Source organism: Dermacentor albipictus, chromosome 9 (assembly GCF_038994185.2).
Source record: "Dermacentor albipictus isolate Rhodes 1998 colony chromosome 9, USDA_Dalb.pri_finalv2, whole genome shotgun sequence".
Taxonomy (NCBI): domain Eukaryota; kingdom Metazoa; phylum Arthropoda; class Arachnida; order Ixodida; family Ixodidae; genus Dermacentor; species Dermacentor albipictus.
In genome coordinates this window covers 110039760-110066227 of record NC_091829.1, presented here as the reverse complement: position 1 = coordinate 110066227, position 26468 = coordinate 110039760, and the positions used below count along the sequence as shown (strand labels likewise).

The 26468-nt window shown below is 44.7% G+C and overlaps 1 protein-coding gene, 1 long non-coding RNA gene and 1 pseudogene across 2 annotated transcripts in view; 2 read left to right on the top strand and 1 right to left on the bottom strand.

The window, feature by feature from the left end:
* Positions 1-411: 411 nt before the first annotated feature.
* Atg101 (autophagy-related protein 101) lies at positions 412-25597 on the top strand. The gene is made up of 7 exons (XM_065426133.2): positions 412-656; positions 3260-3337; positions 5767-5850; positions 10925-11023; positions 13756-13870; positions 22672-22838; positions 25396-25597. The coding sequence occupies exons 1-7, from the start codon at positions 627-629 to the stop codon at positions 25480-25482; spliced, it is 660 nt and encodes a 219-aa protein (XP_065282205.1). The 5' UTR covers positions 412-626; the 3' UTR covers positions 25483-25597.
* The window catches only part of LOC139049609 (uncharacterized), a 61287-nt gene continuing 40703 nt past the window's right edge, over positions 5885-26468 (bottom strand). Inside the window, exon 3 of the long non-coding RNA XR_011508422.1 lies at positions 5885-5916. This is a non-coding gene — a long non-coding RNA (uncharacterized lncRNA). The remainder of the gene's footprint in view (positions 5917-26468) is intronic.
* On the top strand, positions 16859-17666 carry LOC135897499 (tigger transposable element-derived protein 6-like; annotated as a pseudogene).

The window sequence follows — 26468 nt, the reverse complement described above, 5'->3', positions numbered from 1 at the left end:
CAGTTGCGCTTTGTTTTTGTGTGCTGCTAAAAGATACCGCTTGAAGTCGCTGCGTGCGAGACCCCGGCAAAGCAAAAGTAGCGACTGTGTTGCGCCTCCGTGATGTTGCGCAAATCATACTGGAATTGTGGAAAGTATGGTGCGTGTTGCACTAAACTTGACATAATTGTCTCTCTTGAAGCCACGACACAACAAAACGTGCACACGTTCTACTGAAATTCCCCAGAGCAACAATATGGTGAAGTTCGAAAAAGAGTCGTGACACATAGGGCTTGCCTTATCCTCATTTACATTCATATATATTCACACATACATGTTCGCTTCCACTACAATCTGACGCCCACTAACCTCACCCAGCAATTATGTGCTTCCGGCGTGGCGAGTAGTGTTGATAGAAAAGCGAAACTAGAGACGTGCCACTAACAAAAGGAAAGCAATTATCATCGCGTACAGCACTCACCAGAGTTTGCAGACAACGCGAGCCAGCAGCAGTTTGTGTGTACTCGTGAGTGGCGATTGTTGTGCCATTGTACCCTTTGTGCTAACCGTAAAAGCAGCGTTGGAAAATATCGTCCCGGATTGAACGTTGAGGCGCCTTTCCTCGCCTGCATTGTTATGAGGGAGACATGAATGCAAGATCCGAGGTTTTCGAGTTGGTAAGCATATGTGTAGCCCACTGAGCGATCAGCTGTTCTCGCAGTTCTTTGTTACGTCGTCCTCGCTGACAGATTCCCCGTTTTGATCTCCTGCAATCGTTCGGGCTTCGGAGGTTGGTTCCTCGTGCGCGTTCGTAGCAGCGTTGAGAAAAGCTTGGGTCTGGGCTACCCCGTTCATAATCGCGCTAGAAACGAAAGTGCTCGCTGCTTTTACCACGACCTAAAGAAAGGAGGCACTATGAAGGCAGCCCGTTGAAAGCGTTTATTTGCTGTGTGCACTGGTCAAATAATCGTGACTATTATTTCAGGTAAGCACTGCATTCGTCTAGATGCGCTGAAGACTTTAAAAAAATGGAAAGCTCGATCCTTTGTGCTTAATTGAGCGTGCTCACGCGCGTCGTTGTATGTTGGGCTGATCGGCGCTGCTTTGTTGCCACTGACACCCTCGTGGTTCAGCTCCATGCCACACGCAGGGCTTCGGTGACGCAGTCGCAGGCAGGCGCTTTCGCGCGATTAGCGTCGACGCGTCTACGGAGGGCAGCGTTCCTAGCATGTATCGTTATTAGGATTACGATGTCAACTGTAGAAACTGACGCGTCCTGCACTAGCCATGTGAAGGTGTCGCCGAAAGCGATCGCCTTTTGAGAATACCGAAAACAGTGTGCAGGATCGCAGTCCAAACGTTGAGGGGAATTAGCGCTATAGCTTCCTTCAACCTTTACGCAAGCCCAACGGTTTCCTACGTCATCTAAATGTCCCAGCTGATTGTGGGCTGGTGTGTGGTCTTGCTCGTCTTGCGTTTTTTCGAATAATGGGATGTATAAAAACGTTCACAGAAGTAAAGCGGGGGGGGGGGGGGGGGAGGATCCACACAGCACAATGCAGGCCTGTTTTAGGTTGATTGGCAGCAGATCAAATGTGCTGCCGTACAACAAACAACACATGGCTAACTGACCGATTTAGAAAAAAATACGGCAGGTGCAATTCGTGTAGTGATAAGTGTGTGGATTATTTTTGTTGTAGCCCATTCCAGATTTTATCATTTACTGTGGAACCTCTACGGCACTACACATTGCAATTACTCCATGTGTAGCGTGTGTACCTTGTAGTTGAAAGGTGACAGAGATACAAACAAGGGTTGAGTAGACTTCGATTTGCTGCTTTCTGCCCTACATGCGAGAAGTTAATGGGAGAGCCGGGGGGCAAACAGGTAACACTGCTGAAGTAATTGTGCATCAATCAAGCAGACATTGTTGCTCAATTACTAGCAAGCAATGCCCTTTATATGTCAGAAATCCATTCGCAACCATGTAGCCAAGTGGGGCACATTTGCAACAGCAACAAGCTAGTTTGTATAAGTGCACACAACAGCTGCCGCAGGCACGCAGCAATGCAACCTGTAAAGTGCTTGACCTATTATGTGAAGCGCCTTAATAAAATGTGGACAGTAAGATGCAAAGTACAACATCTCTTACGTGTAATCGCTTGAAATTGTAACACGACTGCTTGACATCATGTTTGCTAAGCATGCCCTGGCTGTTAAACTCAGTGTGGCAGCATTTTAGTGTTTGTGAAGACTCAGTTATTACTAACCTCAAATTACTTAGTCTGCTCTGATAAAAACAAAATATAACAAATTAGAAGACATATCCATGGAGTTACTTCATACTTGTGTTTTATATAATTTTCTGAGAACAAGACGCATAGTGACACCATTTTACTTTGCTGCACTGTTATCTTTCTCCATTCATATCACATGAGTGCTTTCACATGGAGGTTTAGCACGGCTGAGCCTTGAAAAAGACACGCATACAAAGAAGCCAACAACTCTTCTGCTGCACTAGTGCCATCACATGTGTGAAATTGCACCATGTGAAACAGACCTCTCTCTCTCTCTGCACTGTGTGTACAATTGTGCATGTCAAAATAGTATACCAAAGGCATAAGCACTAATGAAAATAATGGTGTTTCAAATGTTTCGCATAACATCACGAAACACTTCTTATCAGACCTTTGCTACAAATTCAACTATATGTTTCAGTAAAATCAATTGAAAGGCCGGGCATTTACTCTAACTGTCTGGATGTTGTGATGTAGTGGGTTCACTTCTTTAATTCTTTTTTAAAATGTTTTGCATCAGCTACATTTTTTAAGTTCCTGGATAGGTCTGCAGCAGAACTAATAGTTGGGCGAGTTGGTACGAATTCATAGTGAAATATTTAGCGCGCACAATCGACAAGGACAAGTAAGTGCTTGTGTGTCCCCCTTCACTGTCCTTGTCGATTGTGCATGCAAAATATTTCACTATGAAGTCCTGGATAGGTGCTTTCCTACTATGTTAGACATGAAACAGTTCCTGTAGGGAGTTCTTGCATGGAGTTCACATTCTGTTACTTGACCGAGCTCAACGAAGAATTTCAATTTAATAATCTGTTCTGCAGCTCTATGCATTTCATGATTCTGAAGATGCAAGAAATTAGGCGAAACTAAGTTTTCAATGCAAACAATCAAATGGGTGCCTGAAGAAGATATTCAGTTTTATTACAAAAATAATGTGTATTCATAAAATAATTAACAAGGACTCTTGGGTATGGTGTATCCAGTGCCTGGAAGGGCGCCAGGTCCAGGAGGCTGTCTCTGGCATCTTCCACACACTTCTCTTCCACCGTACGCTCGGAAAGGTGAGTCTGCCAATGCTGGGACCTTGCTTTTGATGAGATCTCCAGCAGTTTGTACCACAGACCTCTGCAAGAAAGAGAGGATAAGTTCAATTATGGAAACCGTGATAACCAGAAATCGAATGGTCGGACCATGCTCAGAACACGTGTGCACCTGCCGTTGTGGTGCCATGATAGTGCCAGTACATGTCAGGCTATGCAAAGAGCATAGCTACAATTCATTGTCATTATCTGTGGGCTTGTTCAAACATTTCAGAGTTTCTGATGTTGAACACTTAACTTAAATGCTTCTTCCCACCCCTAAATTATTGAAATATTTGTTGCTCTTGACAGTGTAATTTGCAGGGCCATGCATAAATGTGCAAGGCACGCAAGGGCTGACGACTAAAACTTGAAAATGTGCTATGTTCCTTACTGCTGAATACTGCAATGTGCTCCCCTTGGAAAGCTGTGCCAGCACCTACTCCACTTTTGGAAGCACTCTTGGAGCTCTCGACTTAACGCCTTTAGTGTCGTCAGAATATCTTTCTTTCAATACATCTGATTTTTGGGTAAAGGAGGAAGGCATCTGGAGCCAAGGTCTGAGGAGTGCAAATTTGTTTCCTTCCCTTTGAGCAAACTGTTAATCTATTTGTGCACCGCTGTTTTTTTTTTTTTTTCATGCCATTCTTTCCATATACCGCGATTAACGTTTCTCATATTTCACTCCCACTCTTTCCCAGTTTTACACAAAAGAAAATGTTACATTTGTTTGCTGCTGTAATTCCTGCTCCAACATTTTCATGACCACGCACATATGCATAAACAATAATGTACATCACTGAGCACCAAGCTATTGTTATTTTATCTTTCACACTAATCATCTGTAGTGGCACTTTGGGTTTTTACCTAGGCTTTCATCTCGCGCTGCCTTCGAAACCTCTCTGTCTCTCTTGCGTAAACAATGCTGTGAGGCACTGAAGTACCAAGATCTTACTGAGCTGCTTGCATGATGATGATTTCCGATTGCATTCTCCTTAAATCATGGTGGTGGCAAATAGTCGCCTAGACTGCGTGAGCTTTTACATGTTACTATATCGTAGTCTAGCACTCTGGCTATCTCTGCCTTATCTTGCAAAGTTACCTAAATCTGCGGCGCTGCCCTCAACACCTCATGGTGGTGAGTTCATGAGCTCGATTGTGAGGCCTCACAGATATACAATACAGTCGAATTCCGTGAATTCGACCCTGATGAGACCGGCAAAAGTGATTGGGTTATCTGGTAGGCTGAATTACGCAAGAAGCAGCAGATATTGCCGAAGCACTCCACTGATTCATTTGGCAGTATTTGCTGAATTCTAACATGCCCCCCAAATTGAACACACACGCACCTTCTGCATGTTCAAAATAGAAAACCAAAATAGAAATGGCATTCGAGCTCCTTAACAAGGCAGAAATTGAGTGTGCACACAATTTCTTAGCTATAGAAATATAGCATGCCTGTGATTCTGGCAATGAGAGAAATATGAAACCAGAAAATTGGAATATAAATTTAATTTATGCCTGTTGTCCATCATCATCACTGTCGGGCAGCACTTTATCGCTGTCTATGAACCACAAGATATCCTGCAGAGTCTATCTCGCGTTTGTTATTCTGCGTTTATGAAACGACTGCACAACAATAACAAAAAGGATGGTGGGACATGCCTAGACTAGCCACTTCACTAATTCATCCTGCAGCGTGACAGGACTTGTTGTCGCTAGCTTAGCATGTAAAATAGTTTGATCTTTTGAATGAGCTTTCGTAATCGGAAAAGTGGCGCATCGTTGTCTCATGCTACATGAAATGTATTTCTGTTGCCATCTTGAGATGTTAATGGCGATGACGCTGGCTAGGCTGGCTCTGACGGTAGGCTGTTGAAAGCATCGAGAATGTGGTTGTGTTTTCATATCAGATTGCACTGCCCAAACAATTTTTGTACCAATTTCATCCGGGGAAAAAAATGCCTCAGGTTAGAATCAGGTAAATACTGTAATCGTTCATTGAGAACTGCATTTTCTGCTTGAAAATCTTCCTAGGACTGGATGAAAGTAGCCGTCTTCAACTGGAATGAAATGTGTTCAACACATTAACTGTACCCTTATAAGCTCGACCAAGACCGTCACCGCTAAATGTGGCGCTACTGGAGTTGCTATTAGGGTCAGGCGTGCCAACCAGTCAAGTTTGAATTACCCAGCAAAAGCTAATTTTAGTATCGAAATAACTGGGCTTACAGAAATGTTCGGGCGCTGGCCGGGACCTTCAGCAGGTCCAAACATTCTTGTTAACTGGAGTCAAATTAACTGACAAGTACTGCATGTAAATACAGATTCAGTGTGGAACTGCTGCCATGTCTAGAGGTTGCCTTTTTCCTGTGAAGCAGCATTCACTCTCAATTATTGCCCATTTGCAGTTTCACTACAAGAGGGAAGGCAGCTACTCTGTGGGCACTGTTGGATTTGAAGATGTCACATGCGACTTTGTCGACTTTACATACGTGAGTATTGCTGGCCTCGTCCTGGATTTCTTTCTCTCATGCTTGTTTGTTTTCTCCCTGCGACAACTGAAAGGAAAGCCGAGTAGCAGAATTCTGGTTGAATGTGCACCCTCGTTGTGCCAGGACTCTGTCGTGAAGTTGCAACACCAACTTACAGAATTTCAGTCCGTTAATTTTTTTGTCCCCCACCATTTGTGAGTCACTTTGTTCATTGCAAAAAAAGCAGGACATGAAGAAATACAAAACGATGTAGACAGGTGCTGACTTCCAGCTACTTTATTTTGAAAAATGTCGAACAAACTTAAGTACATGCATGCACGTTATCAGGCAAACAATAGGTTTCAAAAATGACCATTCGGAAACTGCATTTCTTTATATGTGATGTTGGCACTCGGGACTGTCATGAGATATCACTAGCTTTCTTAATGTGCACTGCTTCTATTATCTCTCAAATTGCTTTTCATGTTTTAGGAATGTGGTCTTATCTAAGTGTGGTGTGCAACCGCATCGGTTGCAGTGAGCTGTCCCCCGAATTTGTTATTTACTTTAAGGTCATGTACATGCACTCTGACATTGAATCAGTGTTCCATCTGACCATCGTACATTCAGCCGCAGCTTAGCAGAACTTCGTACACCACTTGCATTTTACAATCAGTGTATCAGTGAACATGCGTCATACAAGATTTCCGCTTTTTCTTGGCTAGCAGAGGACGAATTTGTGCTAACCTACATGTGGCAGAAAAAATGACTGCAAGACTGACTCGCACGCGGCTGTGACTAGAGCTGTAGGAAATCCAGCAGTGACTACATGCTCAACTGGATTGCTTATACTTACTGAGGTGGTGCGGCAACAACTTTCCGTTAGCAAATCTCTTACAGCGGTCTTTGTGATACATTGTGATCTGACAAGCTTAGTATGCACACTGTCATAAGGAAAAAGGTTCTTTGTGCAGGGGTTATCCATCCAGCACACGTGGTCATTGGTAAAAATTAGCTTGAGGTCTAGGAATTTTATGCAGTTATTCTGATTGTATTGTGATTACATAATTTTTAAGCAAAAATGTTAGTAATAATCTCGATGACATTTTCGTGATCGGTCATACACGGGTTGGGCAATAATACTAGGTAGTCCTCAACATATCTGAAAACACTGACGACTTCAGAATCAGCGTCCTTAGCCTTAATACGCATGTCAGCTGATGCTAAGTAGATGTTGCATAACACCGGTGCTACGAATGAGCCTATAACATATGCCAGCTTTTTCAACATAATTCTGAGTATTAAACCTGATGACAGTCAACTGAAGAGAAAAACCTAAAAGTTGTAAAGATTGTCCGGCTGTATTTTGGAAGCTCGGCTCTCCAGATTGTTCGATGTGCTCACGTACAGCAGCAAAGAGACATTGATGCAGTATAAAGTAGAAGAGGTCCTCAACATCGAGATAGAACGCAGAACAACCATCTTTCAGACCCCCACTCTCTAGTAGCTGAAGCAATTCTGTTGAGCTCCTCAGCATATAAGGGTTGTTGAATGCAATAGTTAAAGGGACCCTGAAGCGATTTTGACCGTTTTGTACAAACATACTCAGTCGTTAGAGTAGGTGCTTCTAATCATTAATTGATGCATCTAAGTTCTCCGCCTAAAGCATGTAATTTATTACAAGGTTTTAAAAATGTACATCGCTGCCGATCGCAGCACACTGCTGAGCGGAATTATCAGCCGCCCCTACCCATATGACGTAAATCACCCAATTGACATCAGTAGGGTGATTTATCCGATTGGCTGCCCAGGGAGCGTCATCGATAATTTTTCCACCCATATGCTGCACAAATGATGTTTGTAATAGTTGGAATGTTAGTTAATTTGTTTCTATGAAAAGAAAGTAGGAGAAAGAGAATGCACAAGAACAATTTCTTACTTCTATCGCCCGCCTGTGGTTACCGGAATACCAGACACATTCGGCGCTGCGGCAGAATGCTCGCAATGCATGCTGCTTCAAAGCTCTCGCTTGGGGTCGACTGCCAAGCAGCTGCCAGACAGGTTGGAGAGGCTTCGCACTATAGAACCTTTCTAGCCTCTATACTTTGCGCACTCGCTCCTAGAGAATTGGAAGCAGATGACACGACATGCCATCATGACGCAGAGCCAGTGAAGGCGGAGCTTAGCCCCGATCGCTCGGCAAACGAGTTGAGGAGTAAATGCATGGCTATGTTGGAGGGTAACTCGTAATCGTCCGTAACTCTCTTAATATGAGATGCTTCACACAAATTGTGGTACGAGTTATTAACTTTAGCTGTACCCTTGTCAAGAATGGCAAGTTGCGCAACAAGATTGCCACCTTGCCACCCGATTACGACAAGGGGTGCAAGACGCGCACCTCTCCCTCTCCGTCGCTGCAGCTGGGAGGCGTTCAAAGAAGCGGCCTTTGCGCTGGAACCCGCTTCCTTCCTCCAGCCCCATCGACATTGTGACGGGACGAGTTCGGTGTGTGGACAATGATTCCAGAGTTCCCCAACGCGGAGCTGATTTGACACACCTGGTCAAGCTGCCGTGGGGACGACGTATTTTTGTGCTTCTCACGGTTCAGAGTGGCTCGGAACAATGAGCGACGCTCGATCGGCAACGATAGTTTCCCGGAACGGCACCCCGTGCGGTTGCCTCTGTGTACAGAGCGTGGTTGCCTTTGTGTACGTAAACTGATCTTCAGAGCAGCTGCGAGTTGGTGATGTGAAAACGAAGAGTCGCCGCGTCGTAGGACCGGCGGATCGAGTGTATAAAAACTGTGGTTGTGCGAATGCTGAGGACTCACTTCTCTTGAGCAGTCATGTTAGACTGAGTCACTTCTCTCATGCAGTCATGTTGAACTGTTACTCTTTTTCTCAAGCAGTCATGTTAGACTGATTTAATTTCTGTAAATAAACCCTTTTCCTCGTTCTCGATGAGAAGCAGTTCTTCACTCCATCAACGATCTCAGCGTAAATAAGTTGGACGACGGCATGGGCCAGCTACCTTCGAATTCATGCCGTACTCCAATCTTGGCAAAGGACCACGGACGATGGGATTGAGCCCCCAATCCTGACACCCTACGCGTTTGCAAAATTTGTCCAAACAATTTCAGGGGCCCTTTAATGTATTTACTCGAATGTAGTGCGACCGTTATTGTAATGAAGTAGTTACCGTAGTTACTTAATTGTAACTTGACAGAAAAAAAAGACACGAGTGTCACACGAGATAGTACCTTTATTCAAGGAATCGCTACAGTCGAACCTGCTTGTAGCGATAACGGGTTTTAACAATATATTTTATATAACAATGAGCAGCCGATGCATCAACTTTAGTATGTGTTCTATGGCAAAACAAACTGCTTAGTACAATGCTCCCATGCCGTGTTACCGGCCATAACAATTAAATCTGGCAACAGGTTGCGTGTGCCAGCAGAAAAAATAATGCAAGATCCTTCAGAGAAAAGAAGATGCAAGCCACGGTATATATGCCTTTGTGCCCTACACCTTCGCCACACCTGCCTTTGTGCCTTGCATTGTGCATTGTGCATTTGTGCATTGTTGCCTTGCTGTCTCGTGTGTCTATTTCCCTTCCACTTATCCAACATTGGCACAGTAAACTCTTGTGTGAGCTGTGAGCAGCTCACATTTTCTTCCTTTTTCTTTCTTTTTCTGGATTTCGTGTTCCTTTTATTTTTTGGATGCAGACAACCAGTTGCCACATTTCATTGGTATAGCCAATAATGTGGCATGTGAACACTGTAGTAAGTGGTTTATTTTACCATAGTAGACGCACAAGCGTTCACGGTGCTCCAGCGTCTCAATGTTACATACGAGTATTGTTAAAACAGGCAGTGCTATAAGTGGGTTCGACTGTACGTCTTTCTGCCTAATTAGAATATTTGAGTGTTTATCCCATCTGCTTTTTTCGTGCAGCCTGGTTATAGCAATTACCGGATTTAATAATGGGATTTTCTTGGCACTTGAACATTGTTATGTAAGTGGCTTTGGCTGTATTTGGAAACAAGTTCTCTTAACTCATCTGAGAAGAAGGAGGCGGTGCTTTCTTTCTTCTTATCCAACTTCCAGATCAAGTCGTCATCCATGCCATTGAGCTCGTTTGAAATTGAGATCTTAAAAGACTGTGCGACCATTTTATCCAGTAAACTGTACCGTGCCTCGACGAGGTCCACGGAAGCCCTTCCGATCGGCCTTGCATTTAAAGAGGGCCTCCCACTGGCCCCACCATCCACGAATTCGCAGCTCATTGATGTCAAGCTGCAGCAGAATTTCCTACCTCTTCATCCATCAAAATTGCTCGTTTCTTAAAGTGGGCGTCATGCCGAACTCTCATTATCACCGTAACCGTACCACCACCCACAAGCGCAGTGGAAATGGCATCTTTTGGGTTGTGAAAACAAAGGCTGTGACCTAATACTTTCTGTATATGACAGAGTAGGCAGCTAAGCGAACAGCTCTGTTTGCTGACCAAGAAATCAAACAAGACAACTTTGCAAAGACAGCGTCAAAGTAAAATATGATGCAGTATGCTTTGCTATCCAAACAAGATGCCAGCTGAGCAGGAGTCTTAGAAATTCAACGTGAAAGTGATCTACGCTCAAGAAAACACAGCCAGATATTCTTTTGTACTTAATGTAAGCTACATTGTGTTTTTCGTGGAGATTCAGATTATAGTGAGTTTTGCTGTTATTTGACTGTATCACGAGGGTCGACTCTTGTAATAAATATCTTGGGAAAAAATTCGAATTACATTTGAGTGAATATGGTATTCCATAGAAGGTTTTGCAGGTCCAACACAACTGCACTGCAATATGCAGGGTGAGGTTTCCACGATTGGGCTACTTGTGTAGTTTCCTCCAAGTTTCCTGCTAATTATGAGACAGAGTATGGAAGTAATGCTGTATCCATGCTAATGTAGCATTCCATCGCATTTGTCTAAGATATGAAGCAGTTTTGACATGTGTAACTGGCAAGGAGCTGTTGGGACAGGTTCAGTCTTTCTCTGTGAGGCCTTTTTGTTGAGCGGACATCTTGTTGCTGGCTTTGCCCAGGTGCGCTGTGCCTCGGACGAGCTGAACGAGGCGGTGTGTCGCGACGTGACCGCCTTCAGCGACCGCCTGCGTAGCCATGATGGTCCACGCACTGGCCAGGTAAGTTGCAGTTATGGTGCTGATTCAGGCAAGTTTAGGGCCAACACAGAAAGTGTTAACGTAGGCTGCCAATTGCTGTAAAATTCTTAAGGGCGCTGGCCTTTCTTACTTGCTCTCTTTGGCAGAGTGAATATGCGATTTAAAACGATATTAAATCCATCCAGATGCCACTCTCGCTTTGTGATATTGAATATGCCCAAATAAGTTCTACAGAAATATGCAGGGCAAGGAAATTTCATAAAAGGGGTAAAGCTGGCATCACTACTTGAATGCAGCGACTTATTTGCGTGTTCTATGTTTCTGCGCGTCAAGTTGTGTCGAGTAATTTGCACTTACCATACAATCTGCTAGCCTGCTAATCAGCTGAGTCAGTGGAGCGACTGCCCTGGAAAGGCAGTAATGCCAGGTTCATTTCTTGGACCAGGAAGGATTTTTCGTCAGCTGCAAAGCTCTTTTAGCTTCATCTTACATTTGGTTGTGCGACATATTTTTCCCCTTCCTTTAAATATTTTTAATCTTTAGAGGCAGTGTGACCTCTCATTATGACCTCCAAGATTTGGCAGCACCCACAGCACACTTAAAATCTCTGAGGCCATGGTCCTGGATTTGTGTCATATTCGCTAACCACCGTGTCTCTGCCTTGGTGCTATTTAAAGGCGATGATTAAGGCGGTTAAATAAAATCAAGTGTGCTACTCCTTTGTAACCAATTTAGCTCAAGAAATTTCGTTGCACTTAGCCTTAAAGGGGTCCTGAACCACTTTTTATCGAAGTCAAGAAATGCATTTGACGTTAAAACAGACTATTTCAGAGATACTTTGCTGCAAAACGTGCAGTGGACTCTTTTTAAACGAAAGCTCAAGGGACCAGGGAAATTGGTTCTGTTTATCAGGAGTTCCATTTACTGAGAAACAAAGCTGAATACAACTATGTGAATACAAAACCAACCAACTGTGAGGCTGGTGTTCCATTTAGGAGCCAGTTTCATTTAATTCAGCTATTTCTGTTTATTGAGATTCCATTGTACTTCAATGCAGAAGCGTAGTTACTGGAAATCAAAGATCGCCTGTGATCCCCTTCATGGTGCTCCCAGTCTTTCTTCAATCCCTTGCAATGCGAAGGCTACAGCGAAGCGGCATATGCCTATAATGCTCCGCATACTGAACGTCCCCGTACTGCACAGTTCAAATCTGATTTTAGATCTTCACATAGAGGCCACTGCTTCCAACTTTGGTGCCTACAACTTGCCAAACTAGGGGGCTATGCCTGAGCTTACGCTCGAGTTCGGGCTACAGTGTTCTAGGTAGCTACGTACGGCTATTCTCACTCCGAGTGACATGAGTAGCATATGTCATTTCGCACTTATCTCTATAACAACCACACAATTTCCAAGGGTCAAACAAACTTCATCTTCATGTTCGCTCGTGCCAGTGCGTTGGAAATGCACACATAAGCTAAGCCATGGATGCCAAACTTCGAACTCCCGTTAAAAGGATTCTCAACCTAACGAGCTTCTACCCCGATGGCAACGCACCTTGAGGGTGTGCAGCTCGGGAAGCAGACGACCTGTCGGAGCTCGGGCTTTGAGTCATGTCACCCACAGATACCAATCGGAGCATGTTTGTCGCGTCTCCCTGCGGCGGCCGCAGTTTCTACACTACGCTGCAGATGCAGCTACATGCAACTGTAGTGGCTACTTATGTGGACAACAGCGCTCAAGCTCGCTCTCATGTGCTCCAGTCTGGTGGTGCAATGTGGTGCAGAGCAGCTTTGTCCTGCACCAGGTTGACCAATTGATAGTAGCCACATTCAGATTGCATATTTTGCGCAATAGCTTAATACGAAGCACAGTCTGCGAAGGCATCTAGTTAGGAGTGGCCAGGAGTGAGCGCACGCTGGAAAGTGTACGTCCGGTCTGACCTTAAGTTTCGCATGGTGCGAGGCTAGTTGAACGCTCAGAATTAATAGATATTAGCGAGACCCGACAGCTACAACACTGGTAAGCAGTGTTGCCGAAGCTTCGTTCCTATGCAGGCAGGCACGGCGGAGGGTCTGCAGACGATAGACGGTGATAGTACATTAGCCATACTTCTAGAAGTACATACTAATTCGTATTGAAATTCGAAATGAAGATTTTTGCTTAGTTTAGCCTGTTCAATAAACTGCGTCAATGAATATACACAGTAGCTTTCCTAAGAAGCGCATGGACCCAAACACACTTCTTGATTGACGTCAGCTATTGGCCAATAGCAGCCACATATGGGAATCTGCTATATGGTGAAATATAGCAGCTAGGAAAAAGTGAGGAGAAGGCTTCTTTTGGAAAGAGAGTGTTTGAGAAAAAGGTGACTTTGCACTCCACTTTTTCAAGTACTGCACACGACTGCAAAATTTTGCCAAGATGTTCACAGCAGCGCATGCCATCTGCGGACTGTGTCTTTTCACCAAGCCTAAGGAGTGGTTCAGAACCCCTTTAAGCAGTGTTGGGCTCAATCAAATCTTGAGAAGACCTCCCGGAACATTGGGTACCGTTCTGCCACGAAATATTTCAGGTGTCCCCTTTGGCATAGGAACACAGCCTCAAGGCAAAGCTCAGCATTTTTATCCGTTCTTCAATATATGCCGTTCTTCAATATAAGCATGTCATCTGGCTGGCAATTTTTTTTATGTGACAAGGGCTGTTAGCTTGTCTCATTTCCTGCATGACTGCTTCTCCTGGTGACTGTCCTGCAGATCTGGCTGGAGTTCTTCCAGAAGAAGCGCACCCATTGGCTCCTGCCCACAGAGAACATCCCCTGGGAGGTGTGGAGCATCCGCATCAACGTCATCACCTTGCCCAACGAGCAAGGTATGCACAGTATTCCTTGTGCCTCTCCATCTTTGGCCATTATACCAACGATTTCTCGATTTTGTGCACAGTGACAATAAATTAATGTTACCATAAAACGCCTAATTTGCTTGTACAGTTTGACAAGTTGGGCGGCTTGGTAACGTTGCATGGTGATGGATAGGCAGTACTCAGAAAAGATGTGGAGTAAAAGAAAAAGCATGATACAGTTGCCAACCGATTTTCCGGACCTCGCAGGCCCCAAAGGTAGTCAGAAACTCGGAACAGTCCGAAAAATTCAGTCAGCTGAAAAAATAAAATTTATTAGGCTTTGGATGCGGCTTAAAAGAAACTGGCTCTCCCGTAATCAAGAGTATATGTAAGCACGTAATGGCAACCGGCAAAGCAGATTGGTTGGAAATGATACTAGCCACAATCTTAAAATGGGTGTAGTGCATGTTCGCAGTGGCACACCCCACTCACTGCACCACGCCATACTGTGCACTGTTCCCTATGGACTCTGCCCAGCTAGATGAAAGCCGGCTGAAGGCAACACGACAGGCAGCGAAAGACGCCAGGGAAACCGAGCACTCTGCCCAGCTAGAGGGAGAAAAATGCCTGAAGGAAGCGCGACCAAATGTCTTGGCAAGTCTCCATTGTAGCTCCGTGATCTTGACACAAAAGGTCACATGTTGGGCTGCCACTGAGCAAAGGGCTGGCTTCACAGAGCGTTCGCTAGCCAAGGCTGGCTGCTTGACGTAATGCTCTTTCCTAACTTTTTCCTTCCTCCATGAAGACAAAGCAGTGCATCAGATGCTCCTGGCGCCAGGCCACGCTGCATAGGGCAAAGCAGCACTCTCAGACGCGTCCGGCGCCAAGCTACACAGCAGCGCGGCAAGCACAGTAGATCCGCAACAAATTCCAATTTCCAGAATTGAAGTGCATGGTGCCCTGTATCTGCCTTTTGAACCTCACTATTAGAAACTACAGATAAAACTTCAGCGTACTGGAGCTTGCAGCTTGAGTGAGATTGTGAACAAACATCAGGAAAAACTCTGAAGCGAAATTTTTTGCAACGTGGTTGGGTGTAACTAACGCATGCAATGCGATCCTGTACAAAAGGATCTCGTTTTTATTCTCACAACTTGCCTGGATGTTCTCGTTCGAGTGCCCAGATAATGGCTCTGGCTTTTGGCTCAAGGTCACTTGAAGGTCACCGACAATGCAAGCTAAAAACATTTCAAGCTTGATAATCTAATAATGCCCTGCCTCATACTACGCTTGGGGGCAATCAGATTTGCTTAGATTTGTGCTAGAGAGACGTCACCGTATACAGTTGCCAAGAGCACCACTGTGTTGGTGATCTCTGTCAACAAAGATCGCCATGAAGATAGAAGAAACGAGCCACGTTTCTTCACACCACTTGGGTCTCATGAAGGCACAGGAGGTTGCACAGAGCACACAAATGCGAAGCCACACACAAAGATGCGACGTCTCCGAGATGCACTTGCTCTGTGGACACAGCACATGCAGAATGGCGACCAAAGGTTCAAAAATGAGGAGGGGGGATTCCGTACCAAGTTATTATGAAAATAGTGCTGGCCGGGGAAAAAAAAAGAAAAAAAAGGCATTTCCTGAAGTGTTTTGTCAACGAAGGAAAAGTGAGCATGGCCTCCGAGACCGGAGAATAGCCTGCGCTCGATCTGGCATAGTGCACCGCCTATAGATCTGCCACTGATAGCCACCTAGTGGGCGCTTACAAAAGTGCGCTCGGGAGCAATAGCAGACGACAACCCTTTCCAGCAAGGATGGCTGAAGTTCGCAGCTGCGATTTCTCCTTTGTTCGGGTACCAGACAACTTCTTCTGCGGTGACAGCTGCAGGAAAGACACTGGCCTCTATGTGAGCGAACATGTACACAATGTTACCGGTGTTTGGGACAGCCTGGTGCACAAACGCGATGAACCTCAGTTAAACGAAGTGGAGCTCATGTTAACTAGCCGCTTAGTTTTGTTAAGTAATACAATGTCGTGATCGTTTCTTTCTTTTTTTTTTTAATTCCGCCCTTGCTACAGTACTAATTCTATACCTCAATAATAGGCACATGTCGTTAGTACGGACTTATATATTAAACAAAACCGCATGGTGAGATGTCTGCACATGTTGTAGTGATTTTTCTGCCGATGAATACATGTGACATCGCCGAATAAGTGCCGTCAAAGTCACCTCAAAAAGCGTAATTGCGAATTTATTGATAGAAATGCGTACACTAGTGAATGAAGTCACCAAACGCACAATTTAATAAGAGCGTGAGTTAGCGCTGTACCGCCAATGCAGTTCTACTGCATGCACCGATGAAATGGCGTTCTTGCTGCAGTTTTCGCAATTTTAAATTCCCTAAGCTGCTTGGAAACTACAGTGAAGTCTACTTGTAGCAATACCACATATAACAATATATCGGTTATAACGATGGGTAAAGGTAACAGTGTCATTTTATGCATTAGGTCTATGGGGGAAAAACCCATGTATAACAATATGTTATTCACCGCGTATTACAATCAGAATTTCGCCATCAGGACAGCATTTGGCATGCAGAATAATCCTGACATTTGCATTGCTTGGTTTCCCTGAAACGAACGAAGCCGAGATGGGGCGATGTTCACCTAAGCGAGTTCGTATCAGCCGCGACTACTGCACAGTGCGTCCCGCCCCACCTGTACCGCCCACGCACCGGAGAGCATCGTGAGTTGGCGCAGCGCGCCACAAGATGGCACCAGCTGCTTCACATTTTTGCACCTCACGCATCACCTACAGTCGCACCGAAAACGAGAGAAGAAAAGGTGAAAAGCAAAGCGGCGCGGTGGCTCCCATCCCCCAACTTAGTCCCTCTCGCAGCGAGCACGATAGTAGCTTCACAGCTGAAGCCACTGAAGCAGTGGACAGCCCAGTTCGAAGATGGCGCCGACAAAACGCAAAGCTGTCGGCGCCATCAGATTTGCAGGATTTTTGACACGGCTTCAAGGTGAGTGCCCTTGCGAAGAAATATGAGCTCGCTCAGTCGACAATATCTACAATTCTGAAAACCGAGCGCACCACGATTGTGAACGCAGGAAGTATTAGTGGCCATGCCTATCAGCGGAAAACGGTTAGGCACCCTTTGTACACCGAGGTGGAATAGTCACTTTACAAGTTGTTTATCACAACCCGTGCACATAATGTGCCAATCAGTGGGCCAATACTTGCTGCCAAAGCGAAAAACTTTACTTTTCTTCTGGGATGGCCACATTTTGAACTTGAACGAGGCTGGATTAACGTAATAAAGAGTGGCATGGCACCGTTTATAAAAATGTGATAGGGGAAACGGCGTCCTTGGATACGCAGGCAAAGCAGCAGTGGCTACTGACAAAGCTGCCCAGCGTGCTGGAGCATTATGCGGACAAGGATATTTACAGCTGTGATGAAACTGCTCTCTTTTCTTTTTTCAAATGTTGCCGTTGAAGACGCACGCTTTTAAAGGAGATACATGCCCCGGCGGGAAGCGCTCTAAACTTTGGGTGACTGTGTTGCTGTGCGTTAGCATGGACGGGAGTCGCCTCAAGCCTTTCATTATCGTGCGATCCAAGAAGCGAGCATACTTTAAGAATCAGCACATCCCCGTCCGCTATCACAGCAATAAGAAGGCGTGGATGACCTGCGACTTGTTCGAGGAGTGGCTGCTCGAGTTGTGCAGCATAATTGAAAGTCAAGGAGGAAGAGTAGTGTTGCTACTGGAGAACTATAGTGCACACAGCGTTCAACCGAAGCTGACATCGGTCTAATTGATGTTCCTGCCTCCCAACACTTGCATGCTGGAGTGGCTAATTGTACTCATAGACTGCACAGCTCCTGGCATGTCGGGCCATACCTGACCTGAAAATCAGCCTTTTGAAGGCTGTGCGCTTCGTCTATGAGGTGAAGCAGTCCACCATACAAAACTGCTTCAAAAAGGCGGGCTTTGTGCACCAGGACGAACCTAGCACCCTCCCCCCCCCCCCCCTACCTATAGTGAGACCAACACGGTGGACTGAACTGAGCTCTAGGAGCATGTCGCTACTGGTGACACAGGAGGTCCGTCGATGGAGGGTTTTTGACAACAGACGGTGCTGCCTCGTTCTGCGGTGAGATCACTGACGAGGTAATCGCCAAAGGTGTGCTGTCACGACGGACGGTAATGTTGTGCGACGGTGGCAACAGCAGCAGCGACAGTGACAATAACATTGACAGTAGCTCCTTGACCCTGACCTCGATGTCCAAGCAAAGTGCATTGCCGTCGATTGACTCCTTAACTGATTTTATGCATTCCAAAGGATTGCTGCCAGGGTTCGTGTAGCAGCTGGAAGCTATGCATACCGTGGTTGTGAAGCTGAAACTGCCACGAAAGCAAGTGCAGATTTCAGGTTATTTCAGCATGCCTAACGCTTGACAGGATCTTTGGCACTAGAAATAAGGTTTTGTTTTTCACATCCTACTTTCTACAACATCTATTCTTTAGTGCAAGTGGCGAATTCAGCTTCGGAGCTACAAAAGTACGTTCGGTGGCTTTTTTTTACGGCAGTCCAGATATAGCGATCATTGGTTATAACGGTCATACTTCTCAAATTTCTCAATATTGTTATAAGTGGACTGCACTGTACAAAGCTCTAATAGCCTATGACAAACTTTTTCAGTAGCTTTTGTGTTGTTTTTTTTCTCGAATGTTACTAGAGAGAGATGCCACATGATATATTTCAAGGCAGAGCAGCGTCAGCCAAAGTGGATGGGCACTGGCAGCAAGGCCAGGCTTAGTCCTCTGCAGGGTAAGATAAAAGAAAGAATTCAGTTCACTACAAAATGCAGATGCAAAAAGGAACTGTGTTGTGAAACAAACAAATAGCACGACGTGGTAAGTCTGCTCTGGCAGCATCGAGACGTTAAAACATCCCAAACGTGACGCGAACTTTCAGTGAAAATGGCACAGAAATACCATATGCAGCAAGTATTAGCAATTCTCGCCCTCAACTACCTACTTTCTTATTACATTTCCCACGAAACCACAATATCTAAGATGGCCACAGGTGAAAAGAGTAGAGCTGTTAAAGAAGCACTTGCCTGTTATCATTGTGATAAGGCATAGCGTGATTTAGGCCCTTTACAAACAAGGCAAGGTGAAAATATGGCACTTACAAAAATAATCAACTGTTCTGCATGAAGCAACTAGCAACAGTTCAACATGCGCAAAGCCCCGCATAAAATAGATGCAAAAACATTAAGTGCGCGACAGCTGGTGTGAGCATTTACCGGGCCACACAATACCAACAATTTCATTTCTTACACTCGTGCAGTCGTGCTGCCTAGCTAGCACAACATGGTAAAGTAGAGGCAAATGGCAGAAATGTCAAGCAGCCTTCATAACTTTAGTGAAATGTCTTTAAACCACACGCTGCACTGCGGACGAGCTGAACAAAACATGGGCAGGCTGTGACCAGCTTCGTCGCTTACGTTTGGAAACATGATCGAGTACAAAAACCACCAACACCACGAAAGAAAGAACGAGAACAAGAAATTTCCAGCTGAACGGTGGGGGTTCATTTCTATCAATGCTCCCGCTGATGAGGCTTTGCAGGGAATGATTAGAACTGTATCGCCGGCACGCTTTTGCTGGTATTTGAGCACCCCATCGTGCCACAATTCTTCTTCGACATTCCTTGCAGCTTTGGCCACCACACACATGCGAAAGGTGTTGCTCATTTTGCTCTGAAAACGTGTATGAGAAAGAGAAGTACGATTAGCGACACAGAAAACTATGGCGCGCGGCTGCCTCCTTCCCCAAGCACACTTCACAAGGCTGCCGCCAGTGGCATGTCCATTGGTGCGCACTATGAGTATTGATAGCACGTGCCTCCCAATCTTGGAGGCTAGAAAGTGGTCTACTGGAAGCCAAGACTGGCCAAGCCAGTGGAATATCCAGCATGGCATCCTAGAAGGTCGGGTTGCGTGACTCGGAAAGTGCGAGTTCGTTCGGAAACTCAAACTTTAGGGCCTAAATTTGTCTGAAAGATCGGTCGCACAAATTCAGTAGCTCTATGCGAACACTGACGATGCTTTTATTAAGTCTGTAACGTTCACCATACTCATTCCATCCCTCCCCCCCCTATTCTTTTTAATGCACGGTTTATCCATCACCATGCAACTGTACGCTTTCATAAATATGAATTGACCAAATGCCGTACATTCATTGGTAAAGTTACAAAGATACCTGCGGTAACAACCCGTTACGGCCACAATTCTAATGTCCCCGCAAAACAGTCTACACACAGTTTGCAGGTGGGGTTGGGGAAGGGGCACCTTGCCTGTTGTATATTGAGCAGAACCGAGGCAGCGTTCAGCAGGTTAGGCAAGGAAGACTAAGCAGATCAATCGAACTTGTTTCTGGGCAAGTTGGTGCATGAGGTAGATCCCACCATCTTCACTAAATGAACCACAGGATTATTTCATGCTTTGGAAATGCTACATTATAAAGCACATAATTTATGACGCTCCAAAAAGGCTACTTTGACATGTAACACAGTTTGTAAACCGATTATTTTGATAAAGGGTACATAGCTAGGTGAGCTGATGTTAGCGCTTACATGGAGTAGGGGGCAGTAAGGAGGAACAGAGCAAGCACCCCTTGCATGCAGCAGTCACATTAATAAAGTCACCGTATTGTGTCAAATAGTTGGACCTCATTTCCAAGAAGATAAACCTACATATTGCTAATGCAGTGAGTGCCTTTTTTTTTTAATATGGAAAGCCTCCAACAATTAGCACTACTTGTGCCCAGTATGTTTATCTCGCAAAGCCATGGCTCACGCTTGCAGGAAGATATGATACACTTGCGATAAGGAAGATAGCGACATAGAATGAGCTCAACATGTTCATATTCAATAAATGCTGTTTTCATTTTGCGAACGCTGTCCTTGCTTTTTTGTTCGGCCTACATTCAAGGTTCTCTCTCTCTTTTTTTTTTCCCGGCACACTAGGGGGTGGCTTAAAATCGTGGCCAGCCTAGATTCGTGTAAATACAGTAACCAGAGGCATAGGCTTTAGTGACTTCATTGTCTGCAGTTACAGTATTTCGCTGCTCATAATTAGAATGCAATTTCAATTGACATTGAGCCCACCCTCAATGTTGGCACTGATAAGGGCCACAATAGCAAAGCAAGGTGTGGGACAATCACTGTTGCAAGGAAGCCCATAATATTTCGACTTTTGGAGCTGAATAGACCTCTGTTTAAGTTGCCAGGGGATAAAGGTTTAGCGTACGCATTGACCGTACTTTGGCCTATCTGTAGGGACACCATGGTAATGGTTGAAATGCAGACTGACCAGGTTGCATGCAAGGGTACGTGCACTTGCACGTACGCTTGCACTTGCACGTACGCTAAACAAGATTATTTTCTAGTGAATTCATTATTTGGGACTAACTGTTATTTAGATTTATTACACATGATGCGATAGCTTGATACCACAATCTTTTCCAATAAATACTAATATTAACAGGTTTGCAATAAATAGGAAATTCATTTTACCCAACATACGTACTAATTATGGCAAGCAGAGCGCCCATTTTTCATCTATCGCATTCTGGAACACACTACCATTAGATATAAAAACACTTAAAATTCACGAATTCAAGAAACAAATAAAAGAATGCATTCTGTCGTATACCGATGCCTCATTCGTACTCGCAACCATTCTTTCAGGGTGCCTTCATTTCATTTTCATTCTCACACCATTAGGTTTCTGTTTGATATCCTTGCCATACATATATATTTTAGTTCGCAAATTATGCTGTGTAAGTAACGTCACTTACGCTGTTACTTTATTAGTTGTCAACAAGATTATGTTACAGTGCTTCTTTATATGACCTTTACGCACATGTAATTCTTTTTTTTATAACCTGTAATTCTCCCATGCTAATGATTTGTTGAAACTGCCGTAATGTGTTTTTTATTACGCTTACTGTGTAAATGAGGTCCCATTGCAGTCTTTGACTTCGGGACCTCCTTCTGTATATTAACATCTTGTAATCTTTCTAATCATCACAGTAAAACTGATTCTGCTTCCAATTCTGATTGAAATTTATGTGTACACAATGTCATCAGCAGACAAAAGCTGCATTGCAATTTGTATGCATATCTCTTTTGCCCTTCATAAAACCTACATTGCATTGGCATATGCCTGAAATGACCAGATCACTCGAAACTGTTTGAGCAACCTGGCCTCCCGCGGCATTGTCGAAAATAAAAGTCAATTCAATTTGCAGATTGGCAGCACGCTTGCCTAAATGAGCAGCTAGCTGAGACTATTGACACGAGTACTTGTTGATCTTTTTCGGGTGACCGCTTTTCACCGTCTAACAAATATTATCGCCTAGCGCGGGACGCGCCTGCATGTATCAGAGGTTTCTCAAATGTTATCGATGGTTCTTTCTGCTGTCTGTTATCACCGAAGCTTGCGTAATCTGACTGCATGTGCAATGTGGATTGTGTAGGGCTTTCTGGAAGACACGCGGGCACCAGCGATTACTCTGGAACCTTCGATGGCTCAAGTATAAAAGCCGATGCGCTTGACCGGCAGATCAAATTTCGACAATCACCGACTGTGTTCACCGCTATTACTGTGTTTTGAGTGTAACTTGCTTTTGTGGGCACAAGTTCACCCAATAAAAAGTTTTGTCATTCACAGTTTTGCGGCTGCATTATTCACCGTCACTACTACCGTGACAGTACTGCCACCAATAAAGTTCAATTCAATTTGCAGAGCGGCAGCGGCAGCGCGCCAACCTGGGTGAGCAGCTGGCCGAGAAGGTAGTGGCTGTGGCAGCCTCCATCAACCGACACCAGTACCTGCCCCGGGTGCCCAGTGAGCCTGACCTAGAGCTTGTCTTCGACACCCGCTATCCTGACGTCCAGCCGTACCACTTCAAGGTAAGGCCCCTCCCCGGGGGTGCTTTCCAAAGCAAGAGCGTTTTGTTGCCAGCAGCTCCGGCCATTATCTGCAGTTGAATAAGCGAATGAGTTCTGCATCACTTCACAAAGTGGAGGGATTTCGTGCAAGGAAAAGTCGGCCTCCTCTTGAAAGTACCTATGAGCTACAAAAAAAAACCATACGGGTAGCCCAGAAAGTTTTACAGTTAAAGAAAAAATTTACGCTGTTCGGTGATTGAACCTGGCACTGGTACGTTATTGGTAGATCTGTTTCACCAACTAACCCAAATAGAGATTTAACGGTTTGTTTGAAGTGAGCAAGCTATATGAGTTGAAGATAGATACTTTGAGCAAGCCAATGAGTTGTTCATCTGTTGTTTCTTTTTGCGTTTCTGTACCTCTGGGACTTGTCATACATATCTGTTGGTACTTCTGCAGTACCAACAGATGTTGGTACTGTTGGTATTTTTCAGCAGTAAACAGTAAGCAACATTTAAGCAGCATTTTATGCGAGAAGGCCGTGGAAATAGCCAAGAGGCTGGGCATCATAGACTTTGCAGCATAACTGGATTGACCATATCCAGAAGAGGCACGGCATTGCTTATAGGGCTGTCAGCACAGAAGCAGCGAGCACCAACTTGGACACAGCAGATGATTGGAAGGCTACACTTTCCTCTATAAATGAAGGGTATGAGCCTCGCAACATATATAGTGCCGACAAAACCAGCCTCTTCTTTCAGACACAGCTATCAAAGTCGCTAAGCCTGAAGGGTGGAGCATGCCACAGAGGCAAATGCAGCAAAGACCAGTTGACCATGCTCCTTTGTTGCAATATTGACGGTTCGGACAAGCTAAAGCCATGGGTGATCAAAAAGTATCGGAATCAACAATGCTTGAAGGACACTTGCCTACTGCCATGCCATTACAAAAACAACAGTGGATCACTTGTTCTTTGTGCGAAGAATTTCTTTGGTAGTTCAACAGTAAGATAGATGGGTTCGCAGTGCAGGAGTGTTCTCCTTTTTAGCCCACACAAGACATCTGCCATTTCTTCAGAAGATCAAGCTTGGGTTTCTTTCACCAAATTTAACAATCCATTTGCAGCCATTTGAAGCTGGCATCATAAAGAAATTAAAGCACTCCTGTCGGAAGTGTATCGGGAAGCACTATCTGGCATGTCTTGATCGTGGACAGCAGCCTGCAACTATGTCCATACTTGACGCGATGCACTACGTCACTGCAGCATGGACTACAATGAGCACATCAACTGCACAACACTGCTTCATGAGGTGTGACTCCCGTATGGACGGGGAGGTTGAAATGACCACGGTGCAAGCTGAAGAGCCTGTAAAGTCAGGAACAGTCACTAGTGACCAAGAGCTCATTGAGGCAATAGAAACACTGTGTACCATCAAAGTCTCGTAGAATACCGGTGTCACCGTGGACGCTGTCGTCCTAACGTCGGAGGGCCAGAGCATCGTCGAGATCGTTACAAACGCGGTCACACAACACCCATGTCTGCGATGATGACGACAAGCACAAGCCAGAAGATTCTGGGGATTTAACAGATCCAAGCATTGCTGAAGCCATCACGGCTCTGGACCTGCTGCACAGGTTCATCACAATTTAAACCGACACTGAGAGCACTGCAACCTTTCAGGCGATTGAGAAACGCATGGTCCTGTCCAGCGAGTGAAAAAATGGCAGGCCTCCATTCTCTATCTTTTTAAGCCTTGAAAGGCAACTTTGTAGAAATAAATGGCCTCAAGTGAAAACTACGCTTGTTTTCGTTCATTTTTGGAGCTTTCCTCACTGCTGCGTTGTCCTAGCTGTTAGGTTCTCTTTTCCCCCGGGTCCGGTGAAAGACAAATGAACGGAGTTCCACTGTACACACATGCACATTTTTCTACTTCGACATTCCTAGTGCTAACGCATTAACAGGCACTGATGCAAAGACACTAGTCCTAAAAGATACTCACGCACAAATGTGCAGCACCACAGTTTCGTGATGTCATATCAGCAACAGTACTTTCTCATGACTTCAGTTGATAAGTCAAGGAAGTGCCAGACAGTGATTGTTGCAAAGAAACCTGCAAGCATTCAGCTATGGGCGCATAGTCGACCTCTGTTTAATGTTACCATGGGATAGAGATCAGGTACACACTATGACTTTTATCTATCTGTAGCAACAGGTAGACTACTGTTGAAATAGACTGACCAGGTAGCAGGCGAGCGTATATGTGCGTAGCAATGCATTGACAAGCTTTGTTGCTCACTTGTAGAATAGTCATTTATTTTCTGGTGAATCCAATATTTCACACTCCCGACTATTCAGACATTTAAGTAGTCCTCGTTGAGTCCAAATGACCAGTCAGCAACTTTAGCCCAAAATTGCTCGAAGAGGTATTAGTCAGCGCTAGAGTTTTGTGTATGTCTGTGTGTTTGTTCCTTTTGTCTGCTTGCTTTAGCGCTGATTTTCGAGAGAAAAAAAAAAGTGCAGTAGGGTGATGATGAAGACTCCCATTGGATCTGAAATGCTTCCCTGTTGCTCATGCAGGTGGGCTACCAGACATCCGGCCCCTGTAACAACCCAACGATAAGCAGCACCATGCGGAAACTGCTCAAGGACACATTGTCCTTCTAAGGAGGCCACATTGGCCACTAGACGATCACATTTCGGCGCATGTACATATGTGGCTCCACTGCCTGCTTGTTTCTAAGCTCAATGGAATAAACCTTTTGTTTTTTGTTTTTTCGTACTGAGCCACATGCATGGCTTTGTTGCATATTACCACAAGTAGTCCTGCTATGCTTGTTGAGATGCATCCTCTTGAAGCCATCAGATAACGAAGCCAAGGAAAGCATAGGAGAAATGAACTGTTCTTTTGATTGAAATATCGAACTATATTAAGTTAGAGTGGACGGAAAGACAACTTGCTGACGGTGGGAGTTGGAACGCGTACCTTCTGCATTAAGCGTGCAATGCTCTACCAATTGAGGTACAGTGGCAGCTGTCTTCCTGCCGTCTTGCTTATCGAGCCCTGGGAGTGTTAGCCAGCACCACACATGGCTATGGCAGTTGATGTATCACGTCTTTTCATATGCAGGCATCACATAGTATGTGAACTTAAGAACAGGTAACTGGCCAATTAGCCCTCTTATGCTACCTTTATCTAATATCTGGTTAACCTCCCTACATTTCCTCTTCACCTCTCTCTATGCTACCTCTAGACCAGCATGTATCTGTTATATAGGAAAAGTGAAATGCGAAAAAGAAAAAACAGTTTAGAGAAGCGTGCGCTTGCTTGTTTATGCAGTGGGAGTGAATTTCTAGAATGTCTTTGTTATGGTTTCTTTTTCCCTTTCTTCCTTTCTTTTTTAGTTAAAAGGAAAAGACTTTTGGAGGATCTCATTCAGAAGCCCTGCATTTAGGCAAAGTAACATTGGTGAAGCCATCTTTTATTTCTTGGTTGTAAATGGGCATGCTTAGTTTTCTGCTATTATCATTTTTAATTGCAGCATTATTTAATTTTAGTTATTATTATGCAATGCATATTTGTTACAGGGAACTTAAAATTTCCTGCTCTATATCCAAAATGTTTTTTATATTCTCGGCCTCTCCTGGCTGTG